A 17,475-nucleotide genomic window follows, 5' to 3' on the forward strand; every position below is an offset into this window, starting at 1 on the left:
AAGTCATATCCTGAGGCTATCCATATTTCATCAAACATCCTCATCTATAATGGACGCCGTTCCCCCAGCTGAAGCCCTCACCTGATAGGGGCCGTCTCATCGCCCTTGTCCAGCCACTCCTGAGGAGGGATGATGTACATACACCACAGACCCCAGTTGTAGCCGTGGGCGGCGTTGGCATACTGCTGCACCTCGAACGTGTTGTACTTGATGTTGTCTATGGCGGGCAGGATAATGCGGGTGTGATCCTCCTTCATCCGGGTCAGAATCGGATCAGCCCTTTGGATAAGAAAAGAGACGGGAGTTAAGAGACGATTTTCTGCATTAAGAATGCAGAAGGTGAGGAGTGAGGGGAGAACAGTCTGCTACAGAGCAAATAATAGAGCCGTGCATATTAAAATTTTGCCCTGTGGAGGTTTTGAAGTATTAATATTGCAACAATGTTGGTTAAGAATGACCCGCGGTATCATGGAAGTGAATGCAAATGTAAAGTGAAAGCATATGTGCAGGAAATCAACCCAAATATCTTTTTAAACATAGCGAACAGAGAGGTTTTTAGTCAAGATTCAGAAAACGCAGCCAGCAGCAGCAGCACGCATGACTGCAGACATCGTCTATCATCTATCGTTACATTTACATGGGTGTTCAGTGGCAATGCAGTCTGTCAAATCAGCATTTATTCAACATTCAAAACAATTTTCAGGATCCGCTTCCCTCCACTGTTCGCGATGTGAGGGTGATGCAAAATGAATTTTTCTGTGGAATAACAAGTAATATTGTATCATATTTTACATCTTCTGCTCATGAAAACGAAATGTCAAAATGTGACACTTATCCCAGCGAGAGACTCGATAAGAGTTGGAACCCGTTAAAGCAAAACACATCAGGTGAAAAAGAGACGCTTAATCTGCTCCTGGGAAAACTGTCTACTCCCTTTTTTTTCTCTTCTGTGTGACAGCCTCGGTCCGCACCATGTTTGTCTCATGGCTTTTGCTCCAGGGCTCCTTTGGCCGTCACACATTAAAAGGAGAACACATATTCACAAAACATCTTCAGGCTAAGGGTCGCCCTTAATGGGTCAGTTACAACTAAGTTACAACAAAGTGCTTTTATGGCATATTACATGCTGTAAGTGAGAGTCCAGGATGTCACTGGACGCACTAAACTGTGAACCCACAACTTGTCATTTTTACCTGATTTTAGGAAGATTAAAACAAACACGAAGGAATGCTTTAAATCATACAAATGCCTGAAGGCTGATTTTTCTAAAACACTATTGTATGTCTTTTAATTCATTCTAAGACGCACTCTCCTTACTTACTTCCTCCAATGTTAAAATATCTTCATTGGCTTCCTGTCAGTTTTAGAATCAGTTTTTAAATGTATTTTTGTCTTGTTTAATCAGGCAGCTACCCACACATTGTTTCGAAAACTGCTGTTTCGAAGCCTGTCTGGCATTTTGGAGCCAGAAGTGACTATACTTGGATGAGCTGGGTAGGAGTGATGGGTGAATCTAACCCAGGGACACAAGACCCAACTACCTATATGAGTCAGTCACTCCACCCCAGGCAGGTCAATCAAACTAGCACGCCCCCCAAAGATGCCTCTCTTTGAGGCCTAATATCTAATTAATTATGGAATTATTTTCAGAAGGACCAACAGAACTCAGCAGAACTTAGCTAATGACACCAAAAGGACTTGTAGAAAAATGTATTTCATGAGAGAAGTTGATGCTTTTTGAATGGGAGTCTACTGGAGCCAGAGGTTTCTTGGAGCCAGACCCTAGTGGACCTCTGTGGTATTGCACTTTAAGGTACTTCCACATTGGCTCCACTTTTCCGACCTGGAGACTAGTATATCGCAGAGCTTTTACAGACCTACTCTTCTAGTCGGTCTCTCAGGTTTTCAGAGCACATATCGCTGGTGGTGCCTCACACTCGTTTTAAGATGCATGAAGACTGGGCCTTCTGGGTGGTCGCACCAAAACATTTGGGATGAGTTTGCATTATCTCTTTGGAATATTTATTCAGACATTCCTATTCAGACCTTTGGGTAGCATCTTACTTGTTTGTCTTGTTAGGTGTCTAAACTTGTGTTGCTTGTACATCATTCGTTTGTTGTATTATTTATTTGTTTTTTTTAAACATTTTAGAAGCACCTTTTGACCCTTTCATGTAAAAGATGCTTTACGAATAAACTTCACTTACTTATAACATTGGACAAAGCAAGCCTAGCAGTTTAAACTTGATCCCTCTCTTTGTGTTAAGCGAAGCATATTGTCTCCAGGCTAAAGCCACATACTTAACACAAAGACATGAGTGTGTTAGCCTGTCAATCATCTTATCTAACTATAAAGAACATGAGTTATTACCCAAAATGTATGGGTGTAATCATTAATGATGAAGATGCCTTCACAGACCAAAACTCTCCGGCAAGATTTTACATTATCCAAAGTAAAAGTATCAACCCAGTTTTTCTCCAATTTTTAAAGTTCTCTTCATTCTGTACAGTAACAGCGGTTTTGTTAAAAGGTCTTCAGAGACTACACTTACCGCTGTAGGAAATGTGATGCCATTCAAGATGATTGTTGAATTTTGACGCCTGCGTCTCTCGGTCACTGGGATGGTTTTTTATCAATGCGTCATACTGTATCGTAACTTCCCTCAACTATTCAAAGTCCTTGCCAACGGCATCATGGTCTTGAGCTCCTTGTGATGCAGAGCGACACTCAAGTGCTTCTGGTGCCAGCTATTTTTTATAATCTTCTCATGCTGAGAGATGATCTCCAACAAATCTTCAAAGCAACTCCTCATGCGCTCAGCTCTTCACACGATAGACTTCGAAATTTTAAAAAGAGGCTCCAATTATAACGTGATAAATGTATCTCACACTCCAACTTCCTCTCTAGCTCCCCCACCCACTGACTCTCTTTTCTCTGTCTTCGCCATGAATCCCGTCTGCCTCTCTTCAAAAAGTGAGACCTATTTATCTTCGGAAAGCAAAATGACTGCTTATCGCATGAAGGTAGGGGACAGAAAGTACAGAGGGAATTTATCCACAGTGAACTGTTTGGGGTAAAATATGAGTAGCACATAGTAAAAGTCATCATTTATTCATCTAACAAGGGTTGGTAGAAGCACTAAGACAGTATTGTGAGAGGCCTGGTTAGTTTGACATAGTTAGCAAAGGTGTTGCTGCTTCTGAATCTTCCTCTACGTTCCCGAACAGAGCAGATCTCTCTGTCATCAGAGCCTTTTCCATTCATCTCCCCGTGTCCTTGAGCACCTTAAAAAGTCCGAACCCAGCCGGCAGCTTCTGTACCTCCGGAATCCGCGAGGCTGATAAGATAAGAGACGCTCTGGAAATGAGGACACATCTGGTTTTGACAGATGAGCCTGTGCCATCCCACTTCCTGTATCTGCCATTTCATCTGCATAATACAGAGGGTTATTCATCCACATCGGACCGAATGATACTCAGTTCCATACAAACAATAGGATTTCCCCTCCTTCCAGTGATGACTCATCCAATATTGTGAATACATGTTGACAACCTCCATCGCCGTTTACTCCACCATGTCATTCCTTGTATTCATACTAAAGCAAAAGGCCCTTTTCATTTATTAACTCCTTGTGGCTCACTGTTTGTCGTTCATAATAGCTGATACCTCTGTGGAGCTTCATATCAGGCTGCATGCACATTTTGGAGAATTAAAGAGACAGAATGGTGTGTCAGAGGCTGGGATAAATGTCACAGGAAAATCTTAATTTATATCTGCTGATTTAATAGTGACCTCAGCGGATGTCTTACTATCTGTCCTACCTTTGCCCAGCACTGACATAAAAGCCCTGCTGCTCTCCCCTTTGAGAGATGCATTTTTTATTAAAATTTTCCAGATTAATGGATCTCCAATTGGGAATGATTTTCAAGCAGTGAATTATCAGATAATGGGATCTAACTGCGCTCAGAATTATTCCCCAAGAGCGGCAGGGCCCTCACTGCCTAAAATAAGATCTTCTTTAATTCTCCATTGGACTTAATGCAGCAGAACATGTGACGTTCCCATGCAGGGAAAATGTCATTTCAGTGCATTGTCATAAATGTCTTGAACAATTTAACAGAGAAGAAGTTCAAAAAAGCCAAAGGAAATTTAGTTAGATAGTTGGCGTTTGGGGGAACCTTCAAAAGACTCATTTAACTCGGATTTGAATGAAATCTGTTAACTGCCAAACAAAAATTGTTAAATAGTTCTTAAATTATTTAAATTTTAACTGTCTGTCTTATTATTGGCCTGTCAATCATGTGTTCAGCACTTCGAACTGCACCCAGAGTCCATGAAAAGTGCTATATAATTAAAGTTTTGATTGATTGATGAAAAAAAAAAAGTGTTGCAAAAACGAATAATAACCACTGCACTTCAGGGGCCTTATTTGTAACCGTTGCGTACGCACAAAACTGGGGCTAAAAGGTGCATACGCCACTTTGCACACAAAAATCGCACGGTTTTATTGATCTGGATTTGTTATTGTTTTTTTTGGGGCTTTTTTCAACATTTAGTATGGATCCTACACATTGTTTTATAAATAAGGCGCCTGAACAGTTAAGTTCATCTATGCTGCCCGTTATTTAACATCAATACGTATTGCAGAGCTCTCTGATTTCTACAAAAATCTACTTGCCAACACATTATTTACTTTTATTCTTGTTAATTTATGATGATGAGGATTACCAATCATTTAATTCCATAAACAAATAATAAAAGCTTGTTGTGTTAAATGTCGTCATTATATATGACAGGCCTTTTTTTGTAAGAAAGTTGTATAAAACAGTATTTAATAATAGATTTCATTCAACAATGCACACCAGTGCTGAGAACAGCTGACACTGTTTTGTGGATTCTAAGTCAATGATAACCCTCAAAAAGTGTTAATCACCACCAACACTTTAAAAAGAGTTAAACTTACATTGCAGTGTGGATCCATTTAGACAATATGAAAGTGTTAAAATAAAGTCTGACAGTGTTAATTTGTGTTTGCTGTGTGTGCACGATGCAGACTCTAATCCTGCAGAGCCTCGGAGCCGTATTTAAGCACATTAAATCTGTAACTGTGTGGCCGTCCACAGTCCTTCCGCCTGGCTTTTTCCACAGAGCAGCTCAGACATGTACATGTAGAGCACACATTAATATTGGCGAGTCTCCAGCCTCCCATGAAAGGTGCAAAATTTAAGTACAGGTAAAAGTAGGCACACAGAATTTCATTTCATTATGGCGTCTGGGCTTTTTCTGAAGTAGATAGCGGGATGGTGAAACATGACCTGGAAAAGGTTTGTAAAGGTGCACTGTTAGATTCCACAGTACTTCTAAAGGCATTTGCTGAGGATGTGGCTGATATGATACAAACGTAAAAGCGGCATAAATCCCTGTCTTTTCTGTGATTTTGGAGGTCTGCCTGGATCGGTGCTCTGTGAAGCACTCAGTATGGCTGCAGCCTCTTTTCTCATATCCAGACAGATATAAACACTGAGCCACTGCCAGACACTGTGAACGAGAAGAAAAACATGACTTACTTTTGAAAAAAGAAAAAATAATTCCTTAGCCTTTGAGAACTCTGGAATTTATGTACCACTGAATTTAATCTAATACCACTGCACCTGCATGGCATAATAAGCAGACAGAGCTTCGTGATATTAACAAAAGAGGCAATATCAAATATAAATGTGACAAATATTACATATTTTATAATTACAGGAGGCGGAGGATGATTTTTATTCCTGTCTTTCTTTTATGAATTCCACCAGTTTGTCTTGTTCTTAGAAACACTCACCAGGTCACATAGCAGCGGAGCGTTCAACATTCATCAAAGTGTTGCCTTCTGAGGCATGTATTTCATTACAAACTCCCTGCAATGACAATCTTATCTCCAGCACACACTCAGCATGGAGCAGCTGCTACACTGCTAATCATTAATCGTTAATAACCTGAGATTGCAACTGTGCAGGGGCTTAAAAAAAACAAATAAATATCAATTTCCCCGCGCCTCCTCTCTGCAGCCGCATGGCTGGTGTGTGGCATACAGCAGGTCCTAATTACAACACGTTCCCATTTCCTGCTATCAATCCTGTTTATTTACAGCGTATGCAGAGGGAAATGGGTCCTCTTCGGAGCACAATGGACAACCGTTGTCTTCGGAATGGATGGTTATAAAGTGTTGGAGGAGATGGACTGTAAACATTCAGCTGATGCAATACCACATTAACAACAGGCAACGATTTCATATCGTCATATTAAAGCAGACTCCATCGCTGCTCCGGTTGAAAACTGCTCGTGGTGTGAGGGAATGGGAAGCCATCAAGTGAACTATACAGTATGATACAATTATGTTTGCTTTAACAATAATGTGAACTAGCAGTATGTTTCAGCTGTAAATGTACCGCACCCCAGGGGTAACACCATGCCAATGAATCACAGCGCTGCAGCTGAGAGCTGGCAGCATTGTCTCTGGCTCAGTATGCACAGGCAGTCTGCACAAGGTCATTGAGGGAGACTCACCACAACATCCACAGGAACCATCCATCTCACTTATCACTGTATATGCAATGGTGAATAATCATATGATGATAAATAGGCTTTTTTCTATTCAAACAAATAGAAAGTGTCGATACCACGAGTGAATCTATCTGAATAAAGGAGTGCAGAACATTCGCAGGCATACAGTAGATAATAAATGCATGCGCACACACACACACAATGTAATCTAAGCAACACGAGCACGAACTTCTTCAAGACGCCTGTCATCTCCTCCATCGCTATATCCCTCTACCCTTGCAGAAAAATCACAGGGATTCTGCTCTACTTTTCATCGACTCCTGTAAATAAAACCCCATGCAAGAGCAAATCTGAAGAAGAAGCAAAACAAACAAACAAAAAAAATGGATGTCTGCAGGTTGTCAAAGGATGATGGAGGTGATATGGGGGTAGGGGGGGAGGTAAGAGAGGTGTGTAGCAGGTGAGCTAACTCAAAGGAAATATGCCGACACAGCCTCGACATGCAGGGGGGAGGGAGTGTGGTGGTGAGAGAGCGCGATAGCTGACGAGGAAGAAGCGTATCCGGAGGTGAGAGGGTTGTGTGGGGGCTTGAAGGGTACGTCTATTTCTGAGTAAGAACAGATAGGGAAACAGATGAGGAAACCACCAGGGTATCAATTATCATCAGTAATGCACCTATAGGCAATGATGCAGCTTTCTTCCTGAGTGCTGCTTGTTGGGTGGGTGACCTGTCTCGCACAACCTCGGGAGCTGCTCCCATTCATGCCGTGAATCAGGGCTCATCAAATCATCTCTTGGCCCATGGTAGTACGTTTATGCTTTTTTCATGTCAAGGTCATGTTGTCTGTGACCTTTGGTGCTTTAATTTTTTATCTTAATGAGCCAAAGGAGAATAGTGAATATTGTCTACTACTGTATAATACACTAGCTAATAAAATAAAAACCCTTGAATCAGGATCCTGTTTTCATGTTTGCAATTTGTGAAACTTGATCTGTGAGCACGGCAGCATTTTGTAGGAATTCTTCATGAAAATATTTCTATTCTTTTGGTATTTGTACAACTGTATTTAAGGCCACTGAAAATGGTTAGAAATCATCAAGTCTGCTTCATTTTCATTGTTAGATTGTTTTCCTCTTTCACTTCTCTACATATCTACATCTGTGTGAATTAATGAAATAGTAAATCCTGATTTCTATATGAAGATTACTGTCATAAAGGAAAAAAAGAGTTTAAATAAAAGCAGTGTAACAGTTTATGTGGGGAAGAATTACACTGTAATATACTACAGTGGAGGTTATGTATGCAACCTATAAAAACAAATTTATATAGTAATCAACAAATTAAATGGGGGGCCATAATACCTCTTTGGGACATATTGCATCATTTTAAAAGGAGATTATGGAAACAGTACATGAAAGTAAAGTCAAGGTGTTGATGAAAAATGCCTATTTGAGACTGTTCATCACTTCCTGTCTTCTGTCAAATCAAAAGTCTGTTGGCAGAATTGGAGCGGGAAGTAAAAAAATAAAACCTATAAGTCGGTGTTTGTCCTGAAGTCTGATGAAACTCTGGATGAACCTATAGGTACCAATCTACACATCCTGTTTTTCACCTTTTGATTACATTTTGGAAAATGTTGCTTCGGCTGCTAGCGGTTCCTGTTCACACAGTGGAGGCAACGACAAGCTGGAATACTTGGATACCGAGCAAAACGCCTCAAACTGATGATTAAGAGCCAAGATCTGAGTTATATAAGGAGTGCTGTGGTTTTCTGAAAGTGTATCCTCAACACAGATTGGACAACTTGTCACCACACTAATGAGGGAGTTGTGTTGATTGTCGAGGATTGCATGTGACCTTCGTGCGTTCCCATTCGGGTTACAACCCTAACAGAAAGTGACAAGTTGAGTCAATCAGGTTATCCAAATAATGTATTCATATTTGTTTACATTCATCACATCTCTATAGCGAGAAAGGCTGAACTGCATACAGAGACACTTTAAAGCTTTAACCAATCCTCCTACATCCCTCCTCGTCCTCCTCCAGCCGCCCAGACGGCTTCCCAGGGAACAAAAGCTACACTTCATCTTCAAACGCTTACAACATGACAGTCTCAAATAAGGTGCCAATTACATCTATTCGAGTGACTTGTTTGCTGGTAAACTTAAGCAGCAGGCAGACATTGGACTGAGACCCCCAGAAGTAATTTCATACCGCAAAATGAGCCCAGAGACCGCAAGTAAAATAATGTCGAAATGCTCAACATTCGAGCTGCCGCTTTAATTACACTCACTCTCGCCTTTCACAGCATCTGGCTCGCTCACTCGTCATAAGTGTGTGTGTGTGTGTGTGTGTGTGTGTGTGTGTGTGTGTGTGTGTGTGTGTCCTGGACAGGTACGGGCATTTTAATTGGGATGTCTTTGTAGTCAGTTCTAAGTAAAGCCCATTACTCACAACCTAAAAGGAAATGCAAGAGACCCTTACTAATGATAAGGGTCATTCTGCTGAAAAGTGCTGTCTCAGTTTGAACCTGGCCTGGTGTCGTATCGAAATGCTAAGATCAGACCAAACTGCATATTTAAATGATAATAATCCAACACGACATCCCGCCGTAATAAAAACATAAAAAAGCAAAGTACAAAGGCAAAGGTGAGAGAGGACAGAGAAACAGCTCAGACCTTGTCGTGTTGAACATGACCTTTCCTTACCAGCCCGTGTTGAACTCGACGTGGGCATCAAAGAACCCGACGACGGGGGCTGTGGCCGCGTTCCAGCCGTGTATTCTGGCTCGGATCAGGCCCTCCCGCTTGCTGTTCCTCACGATCTTCACCAGCCCTGGGTAGCGTTTGTTCACATACTGGTCCAGGTTGAACTTCAGCTCCACTGGAAGAGAGCAGAGTAGGAAGAAACCTCCTTTAGATGACACCCAAATGACAAAGTGAGGAAAAAAATAAGGTGAGAAATCTGTTTTGTTTAGAAACCGACTATTGATTTAGGAACAGGATACCAAACTGAGGCGAGAGGAAGATTAAAGGTTTTGATATTTGATACCTTGGATGTATATTTTACACATAAACGATGTGGCAACACTTCACTTCAGGGTGAATGAATTATCAAGGCTTCATGCATGAATTCCTTAATTACTTCATGCATTAATACCTCATGAAATCATCAAGAAGTCTTTTATTCATCATCTCATGCAGGAATGAATCATTGCAAAGAAGTCATCGTGATCATGTTTAATAAATTCTAATCATTGATGATGTTCTCACCTTAGTTAATACTTTAATTCATGTGTTGTTCATGCATGAGATCATGATTGAAAGATTTTGAACTCATGTTACCTCCTGGCGATTCATGACGTATTAATGATAATTCATGTACCCTTACTGTAAAGTGTTCCCATCAAGGTTCATGTCCTGGGTCCCTATGCTGTCCTATTCCCTCTCTGCTCTTCCCGTCACCCGAACCAGTCGAGGCAGATGGCCGCCCTCTGAGCCTGGTTCTGTCGGAGGTTTCCTCCTTCCCTCGATATTAGTAACCTGTGTTGTGATTTGGCGCTATAAAGACTGACAATAAAGACGGTGTTTATTCCATTCGTCTAAATGAGACAAGTTTCAAGGTTACTATCCAGGATGCTCTACAGTCTCCCTGTCTAATGCTCTGCTGATGTCTTTATTCCAGCTGGATTACAACATCTTCCCTCCTTCTCTCGCAGATGAGCTTGGCTGTCATGACGAGAAACAAAGTTTGCCGGGTAAACAGCCAGTTGCACAAATTGCTGCCTGTGTTTCATTGGAGGATAGATGGCTGTTTGAGCTTCTCCTCTAGGTTACTGCTGAGCGCTCCACTTTCCGAGGAAGAGATTAATAAGGACGCCTGTGGCACACCGGCTCTGAACAGCATCCACACCTAGCTTCTGACTTTGGCTGGCAACATTAATCAGCCAGTGAAAGTATAAAAAAAAATATGGAAGTGTAATCCCCCCGTCTGTGTGACAGAGTAGACGCAGTGAGTGGAAGGAATGTCGGGAGTCTGTTTCTGGTTTTTTTTGGAGCTGAAGGTCTGAACACACTATATGGTGGTGACTGCTGCAGGTAGAGAAGGGAATTCAGAAGCACTGACCCTTGAAGCAAACAGGTGTTACTATTTGGCACTAAATTAAAGCAACCACTGAGTCATTGGAACGTTTTTTCTTTCTATTTCTCCCTGTGGATGTGGTATTTTCTATTTCTGTGCTACTCTCATGTTTAACAAATGGGCAGCAGGGTGGCTCAGAGGTTAGCAGTGGGTCTGAATCTGCTGGCGACCCGACTGCAGTGTTCTGCGTGGATTTTGAATGTTTTCCTCAGGTCTGTGTATTTTCCCTCCACGCTTTAGAAGACATGCTGCTTGCAGCTGGAGGTATTTTTAGTTTCAGTGATTACCCCACCGCATTTTGGGGAATTCAGAGTTATGATTTGTTTTGCAGAATATGATTTTACATTAAAAAAGATGCTCGTTTTAAAGCGTACAAAATACAATGCATTGTATAACATTAGTTCCATAAGCTTTTTGGCCTATGACTCATCTCTCTTTCTCTCTCACACACACACACACAAAATAAAACAGTTTCTAGTTGGAGCCACTTGTCACTTTTTATGTCAGACGTCTAGCACCTCCAAAGAGTGACTTCCCCTACAAACTTCTCAGACAGTTTCATTTAAACAACTACTTGAGGCTCAAAGAGGTGACATTATTTTACAAATAAGTAAAGAACTTCAAGGAAGAACTTTGTTTTCTGTTTTATTTTATTTTATTTTCTGCCATTGTCTCCACATTTATCCTCCGATGGAGTGGGTTGGTGGAGGTTGGTTACACTTGCACCTAGGTTGGCAATTAATGGAGTAAACTATTGAACTGCATAAAAAAAGTAGCTCCACCTGCCACAACAGTTAAATGCTACATGTACGATGCATCAATATCTAAAAATAAAGCAAATAATAACAACGTATCAAATACAATAGAATAATATGAATCCAATTCTTCTGTACTTTTAGTCAGTAAATGATTTGACTACTTCTTCTACTGCTGTCTAATATGAAAAGAGGATGTTAGAGCATTTCAAGCTCAGAAATTGAGATGATGTCGGTTTGAAAGTAAAACATCAAAAATACAAGAAAAAAAGAGAAAAAAGTCACAAAAGTTTAAAAGACAACACGTCTCTGAAAAGGTAGTTAGTGCTCCATCCTGAGGGAGACGGACTCATCAGAGTTAGACCTTTCCTCTTTCATCTCCTTTGAATGCTTTGCTCTAAAAACCTACAAAGTGGTGGGTTACAAATGAGCAGGTTTGTGTGCATTAAACACTAATGTCACGTAAAATAATTTATGAATAACAAGGTTCATCTTTACTGTATTCCCATTAGGATCCATCACTGTTACAAGCTGTACAGTGTGGTGCTTTGAAGAAGCAGCCATTTTTGTAGCTTCGTTTCTGTTTGCACTCATTGCAGGTTTTGAACCGGTGCACCGTGTGCTCCTTCATCATCAGCCTATCCTGCAGCTACGATACAATAAAAGCTATTAGAGGGTAATAATTACTGGGCTTTGCTGGGAAGGAGGAAAGTTATGGGACTTCCCCTGATCCTACAGCAAATAAAAACATTGGACGGCATCCATGTGAGAAGAGTTATGGAGCAGGGAATACATTTTAAAGGACTGACAGCAGAGGATTAATAAGTAACCATCATGCTGTGAATTTAAATGGTTACATACTAGACTGAACAAGGAGCACCATCAACTCCTCCAGACACATGGGAGATTATGGAAGCTGATGTGTTAAGGATAGATGGTGGAGGTAATGAACACGCTTTTGATTATTCAAACTGAGGTAAAGCCGTGAAATTCACTTACATGCTGCAAAGCCTCCCACGTGCCGCCTCCCAGGTGCTCACTAAGCGGCAGCGTACCTTTATTTAAATGAACCCGCATTCCTGTGAATTCTTGTGATTCTGATCCTGTAAGATTAAGCATCAGTTGTGTTTTTGTCTGGTGTTGTAAAATGATCACCTTCACAGGAAAGAGATTCACTTCTGCAACACAAACCACAGGCCACATTCTTCTGATGGTGGATTTATAGACTCGCCTCAGACACACTGGTCTGGAAACAGGTTGGAAATTGATCGCTTTCATTGATCACAAGCAGACGAGTGAAGAAACCAAACTGTCTCACCACAAGTAATGTGATGATTAATTAATTTTTTTTTTTTTTTTTTTTTTTTTTTTTTTAGACAACACTAAACTGATCCTCGTCATCCTGGCATTAAGCTACTCAGGAATACCACTGAAATGCTGCGTTACAGTACAAAGCAGCTCTTCGCTGTGAGTGGGAAACACTTTGGCAGCAGGCCTGTGCATTGCAGAAATAATGCGTGCAACGGCATGTCAGCAATATGGAGGTTATCCACCGCTCCTGCTTTCATTGGAAGCAGCACGATAGTAATTTGGTTCACGTTTTTTTACTCCTCCACCTTTGACCTGCTGTTAACATCAGTAGATCTGCTTTAGTTAAAATTCTACTCCGTCAACGTTATGTTTGATTTGGACTGAATAACTGACAGATTAGTTATGAACACAACCCTCAGGGATACACTCTCTAACCTGAATTAACTTCTTTTTCTCTGCTTGTTGTCTTTTCAAGGCACATCCTCTTCACTTTCAACCCATTAATAATACTAATGTTAAGTGATCAAATTCCCTGCTTTGTACATAGAAATACACACCGATTTCTGACTGCAAGCAGTGACTAAATGTTGTATGTGAAATTTTACAAGGTGATATACTAACATGCATGGTTCATGTTTTTGTTACATTGTTGACATTTGACCGGGTATTTTTGGTTTTGACATTGCACTTTTGTGAGGACACAAAAATATTTTGCGTGACGTACCTCTGTCATCATCACCTACATGTATGTGGGCTATGTCTCCCTTTTACTTGACACTGATTGGTTTGTAGACAGGCGTGCATCTGACGTCGGCCTGTTGTCAATTTGGTAAATAGCCGATAATATTATTATTATTATGGCATTACTACCAGCACATATTGTCCTCTCACAAAATAAGTTATAAATTTGGCATTTTTATGCATTATTTCAAGTTTTGATTTCTTCTTTGGACCAATTCACAATCACATACTTTATCTCCTACTCTCCATGTGCTACAGCAGCTAATTTTTTAATTCTATTTAGGTTCCTTTTCTTCTTCTTTTGTTGAATAGGTGATCATAGCCATGGCTTGTCCTAAAGTCCAAACCGTACAAGGTGTTTTCACGCCGCATAAAACAAGTTCTTAGTCATTAATTGTTTCTTGCAGCTAAAGAGTCAGTCCCACTCCATCAAAAGTAAGCAGAAAGAAGAATAAATGAAGATCATTGAACAGTAAATAGAAAGTATATGTTTTAATTTTTTTTTAACGTGTCAGACTCGTTTTCTGCTCTGTGTTAATGAGCACATTTTCCGTTCAGAAGCTTTAATCAGATGTAATGTATGGAATGTTTAAAGTAATTTATCTCCACTTGAAATGAAAATTACAAGCTGTACTCAACTGGTCCTCAGTTTGTATCCTGTTTTCATTATATGAGTCATTAAGTTATCAATTTGGTGGTGGTATTTGCTGGAATTGAATCCTGTAGGGCTCATTAAGCCTTTCCTTGCTGCTAACATCATGAACAACAATGAACTGAAGTCGTCCAGGCTCATACATCCAGCCAAAGCTCATCAGTGTGAATGGGAATTTCAGTTCAGCCCGCTGGATCCGGTGCTGTGAATAAACCTCTCAGCCACCAATAAATGTCACCGGCTGTCCCGGCAAAGGAAATATGTCGCGGCGACAAGGCAAACATGCTTCCTGTGCGTGATTCATTACACCAGGAGTGTGCACGGCTGCACCTCCACTCATCTCACTGAGCACGGTTTAAATGAGCGTGGACAGACAGAGCCATCCGGATAAGGTCAAGCAGTCCAGCCTGCATGTTAATTGTCTAATGTCGCAGCAGAGCGGTTCCCAAGAAACAGCTCGTACATCTGCACAAATGCTCATCAGTGTTGGTAAACATACAGTAAGAGCACGTGACGGATGTGATAATGACCTGAAACTGAACTCGAATTAAAGATGCACAAGGCAAATGGGCGGTGAAAACACCTCAGAGCCGTGTACCACGATGTCAATGAAGTTTACTGCTTTTACATCACTTTTAATTTGTTACATTTTTTGACAGCTTTCATGCCTGGAGTGTTATTGTGACAATTAACGTGAATTTCTAAGGTCTAATTAGTGGGAATGGGGTGCCAGCTTTATGATTTAAATATCAGGACAGTCATGTCATTTTTTGTGGTTACTCATTGTCAAAACCGGCATAAAACCAGGAAATGTAGGCGCAATTAAATAAAATTTATCTTGCACAGTTTATTTATTCATCGTGCAGGTGTTCGTTTCTGTGTTTCTAAATGCTTTCATTGATGTTTTTTTTGCCGGTTGGAGGTAACAAGAGCTCTTTTGCTGAGCAGTGAGAGTGAACCAAAATAGTAAACGGTAGGGCAGAAAATCAAAATGAGCTGAAAGACAGTAAAACGCTGTAGGGCTGAGGGGAAATTCAGAGTTGAAAATAAATTTTATGTGGTTTAGTCGATACAAGCAGCACCTTTCACATTACACATACACATATCTAAGTCTTTGTTAACATCAAAATATTAATTATAACTTATTTAAAGTGTCTCTAAGCTGTCTAGCCAATAAGAGATAAATAGTTACGACTAGTTCGGAAATAATTTCATGAAGATTCCACTTCAGACTTTTTGTTTGAGTCTAAATGGTGTTTCAGAGTCTCGGATGCATTCTTGCAACAATAACATTTTATGGGACAGAGGGGAGGTAAAATCTAATAAAGTTGAACACAGAACATATTTCAGCCTTTAGAGTGAAAACGGTGGTCTTCAAAAATCTATGTCAGGAAAACTGATATAATGAGAGGAGGGGTCATCTTCCATTCCTGTCTGTTCATGGCTCCCTTGTTATTGGGAAGCAGTTAGAGCTTCAGTGGGGATCGCAGGCTTGCCAGCGGTGACTCCTGCTCTGCCTTCTTTCACTATGTTATTTATGCGCCCTTTTCCTCTGTCAGCCTGAGGGAGGCAGGCTTGTTACTCTGTGCCAAGTGAAAGAGGGCCAAGTGTGGTAAGGAATCTAGTTCATTGTCCCTCCCTCTCCAAACAGGAAAGCTTTCGGGGGACGTGCAGCCGTGCATCGTCAGCTCCTGTGGGCGTCGCGGTGTAGAGGCAACTGAAGGATTTGCCCACATCGCCATGGAGACAGTCGTACGTAGCAGTTTGGAAAAGGACGAGACAAATCCCATCCCCTCTCTTTCCACTTTTTTTTTTTTTATTTAAGCTGATGGTGCTCAAGTTTCCACATTCAGGGGCTCTACATCCTTCAACTGTTACTCATGAATCCAAACAAACACGGAAAGCTGTGGCGCACATGCACAAACACACACATACACCAAGATGTGTACAAAAAAACACTGACGACTCTGAATGGAGTCAAAAAACACTAACTCATTTGTGTATGATTGTTTGGTTCACATTCCACAAGGGAAGACAGAAGAGGGTGACCAAACCAAACCTGCAGCATTAGATAGAAGTAACTGGGAAGATCTCTGTTTCTACCGCCAGTTAATATAGCGCAGAGCACATCAAAGGCCAGCAGCTAAAGAATAGTGCTTGCAGGTAATTTCAGAAGTGGTGATTGTTTTTCAAGTTTTCCATCCCATCACCAAAGCTGTAGAAGGTCTTACCGCTGTCGCTGTTGTCGTCCACCAGAATGATCTCCTTGAGCAGGTGTGCCGGTGTGTGGTTGACCACGCTGTGGACGGAGCGCAGGATCACTGACAGCGCCTCGTTCACGAAGATGAAGACCACAGAGATCTGAGGAAGGTCCTCTGAGTACGTCAGCAGCTTACACCTGATGAGATCAATGTAAAATTATTAGCCAGTGATAAAACTGCTGGTCAATTGCATTTTGCTTTGTAGCAATATGAGCAGTTAGATGATACAGCTGATTAGTCATGTATCAAGGGAATAGTTTGGGAAATATCCTTCATTACCCTCTTGCTGAAAATTACATGAAAAAAATGAATACCACTGTCATATCTGTATGTTAAAAATAAGGCAAGAGCCAGACACTGAAACTCCCTCTTATACCTCCCTAAGGACTCTTGGTGCCACGTCAAAGACCTTTGTGTGACCTTTGACCCGGTGTGACAGCAACAGTGTAAACCAATGCTGCGTTCAAATGGAACTCGGGAGCGCGTGGTTACAACATGGCAAGTCCTGTGCACCGTATGCCTGGCGTTTAGGTAGTTAAGACGTAAAAACAACGTTGCTAGGCAACGGCAATGTGGACGGTGTCTAGAAGACACAGACGCTAACAATTTAGCAAGTTAACAGGGGGTAACATAATGCAGGAAATACAAAAGGAACAGAGGAAAAAGATGAGGCTGTTGGGAAGACCAACATTTTCCTTAGACATAGACTGTTATCTAACTTATGAAGACAAACTCCGACATTGTGAATACCACACGACGGGGCCGTTTATATGGACTCTTCTCGTGTACAAGGTAAATACGACCGCATTTGAACACAGCATTTCTCACAGCAGACATTTGACTCGTCATGGCAGAAGTAATCCCAGATGTAACTAATAACATTAACGATGGCTCTGCTTCATTTCCAGCGCCAGTGAGCCTGTGCATGAACCGGATGCCCTGAAACTGGCACAGCTGTAGTAAATGGGACGCAGGCATCATCAGTATGATTAGTTGCACCTGTTTGAAAAGTCAAACTGTTTACATGGAAAGGTTTACTAGATGGACAGGTTGAGAAATCAGCCTTA

General features: G+C 41.1%; 1 protein-coding gene across 1 annotated transcript in view; it reads right to left on the reverse strand.

Annotated features, from left to right (window-relative positions):
* The window catches only part of galnt9 (polypeptide N-acetylgalactosaminyltransferase 9), an 80,348-nt gene that overhangs the window by 39,666 nt on the left and 23,207 nt on the right, over positions 1–17,475 (reverse strand). Inside the window, exons 3-5 of the mRNA XM_069178425.1 lie at positions 16,379–16,545; positions 9,257–9,431; positions 82–279 (exon numbers count right to left, since the gene is read on the reverse strand). Coding sequence (XP_069034526.1) covers positions 82–279; positions 9,257–9,431; positions 16,379–16,545 — 540 coding nt within the window. The remainder of the gene's footprint in view (positions 1–81; positions 280–9,256; positions 9,432–16,378; positions 16,546–17,475) is intronic.

This window comes from Embiotoca jacksoni, unplaced genomic scaffold, assembly GCF_022577435.1.
Source record: "Embiotoca jacksoni isolate LCO1_2020_lvr unplaced genomic scaffold, fEmbJac1.0.p SCAF_8, whole genome shotgun sequence".
NCBI classification, from domain to species: Eukaryota; Metazoa; Chordata; class Actinopteri; family Embiotocidae; genus Embiotoca; species Embiotoca jacksoni.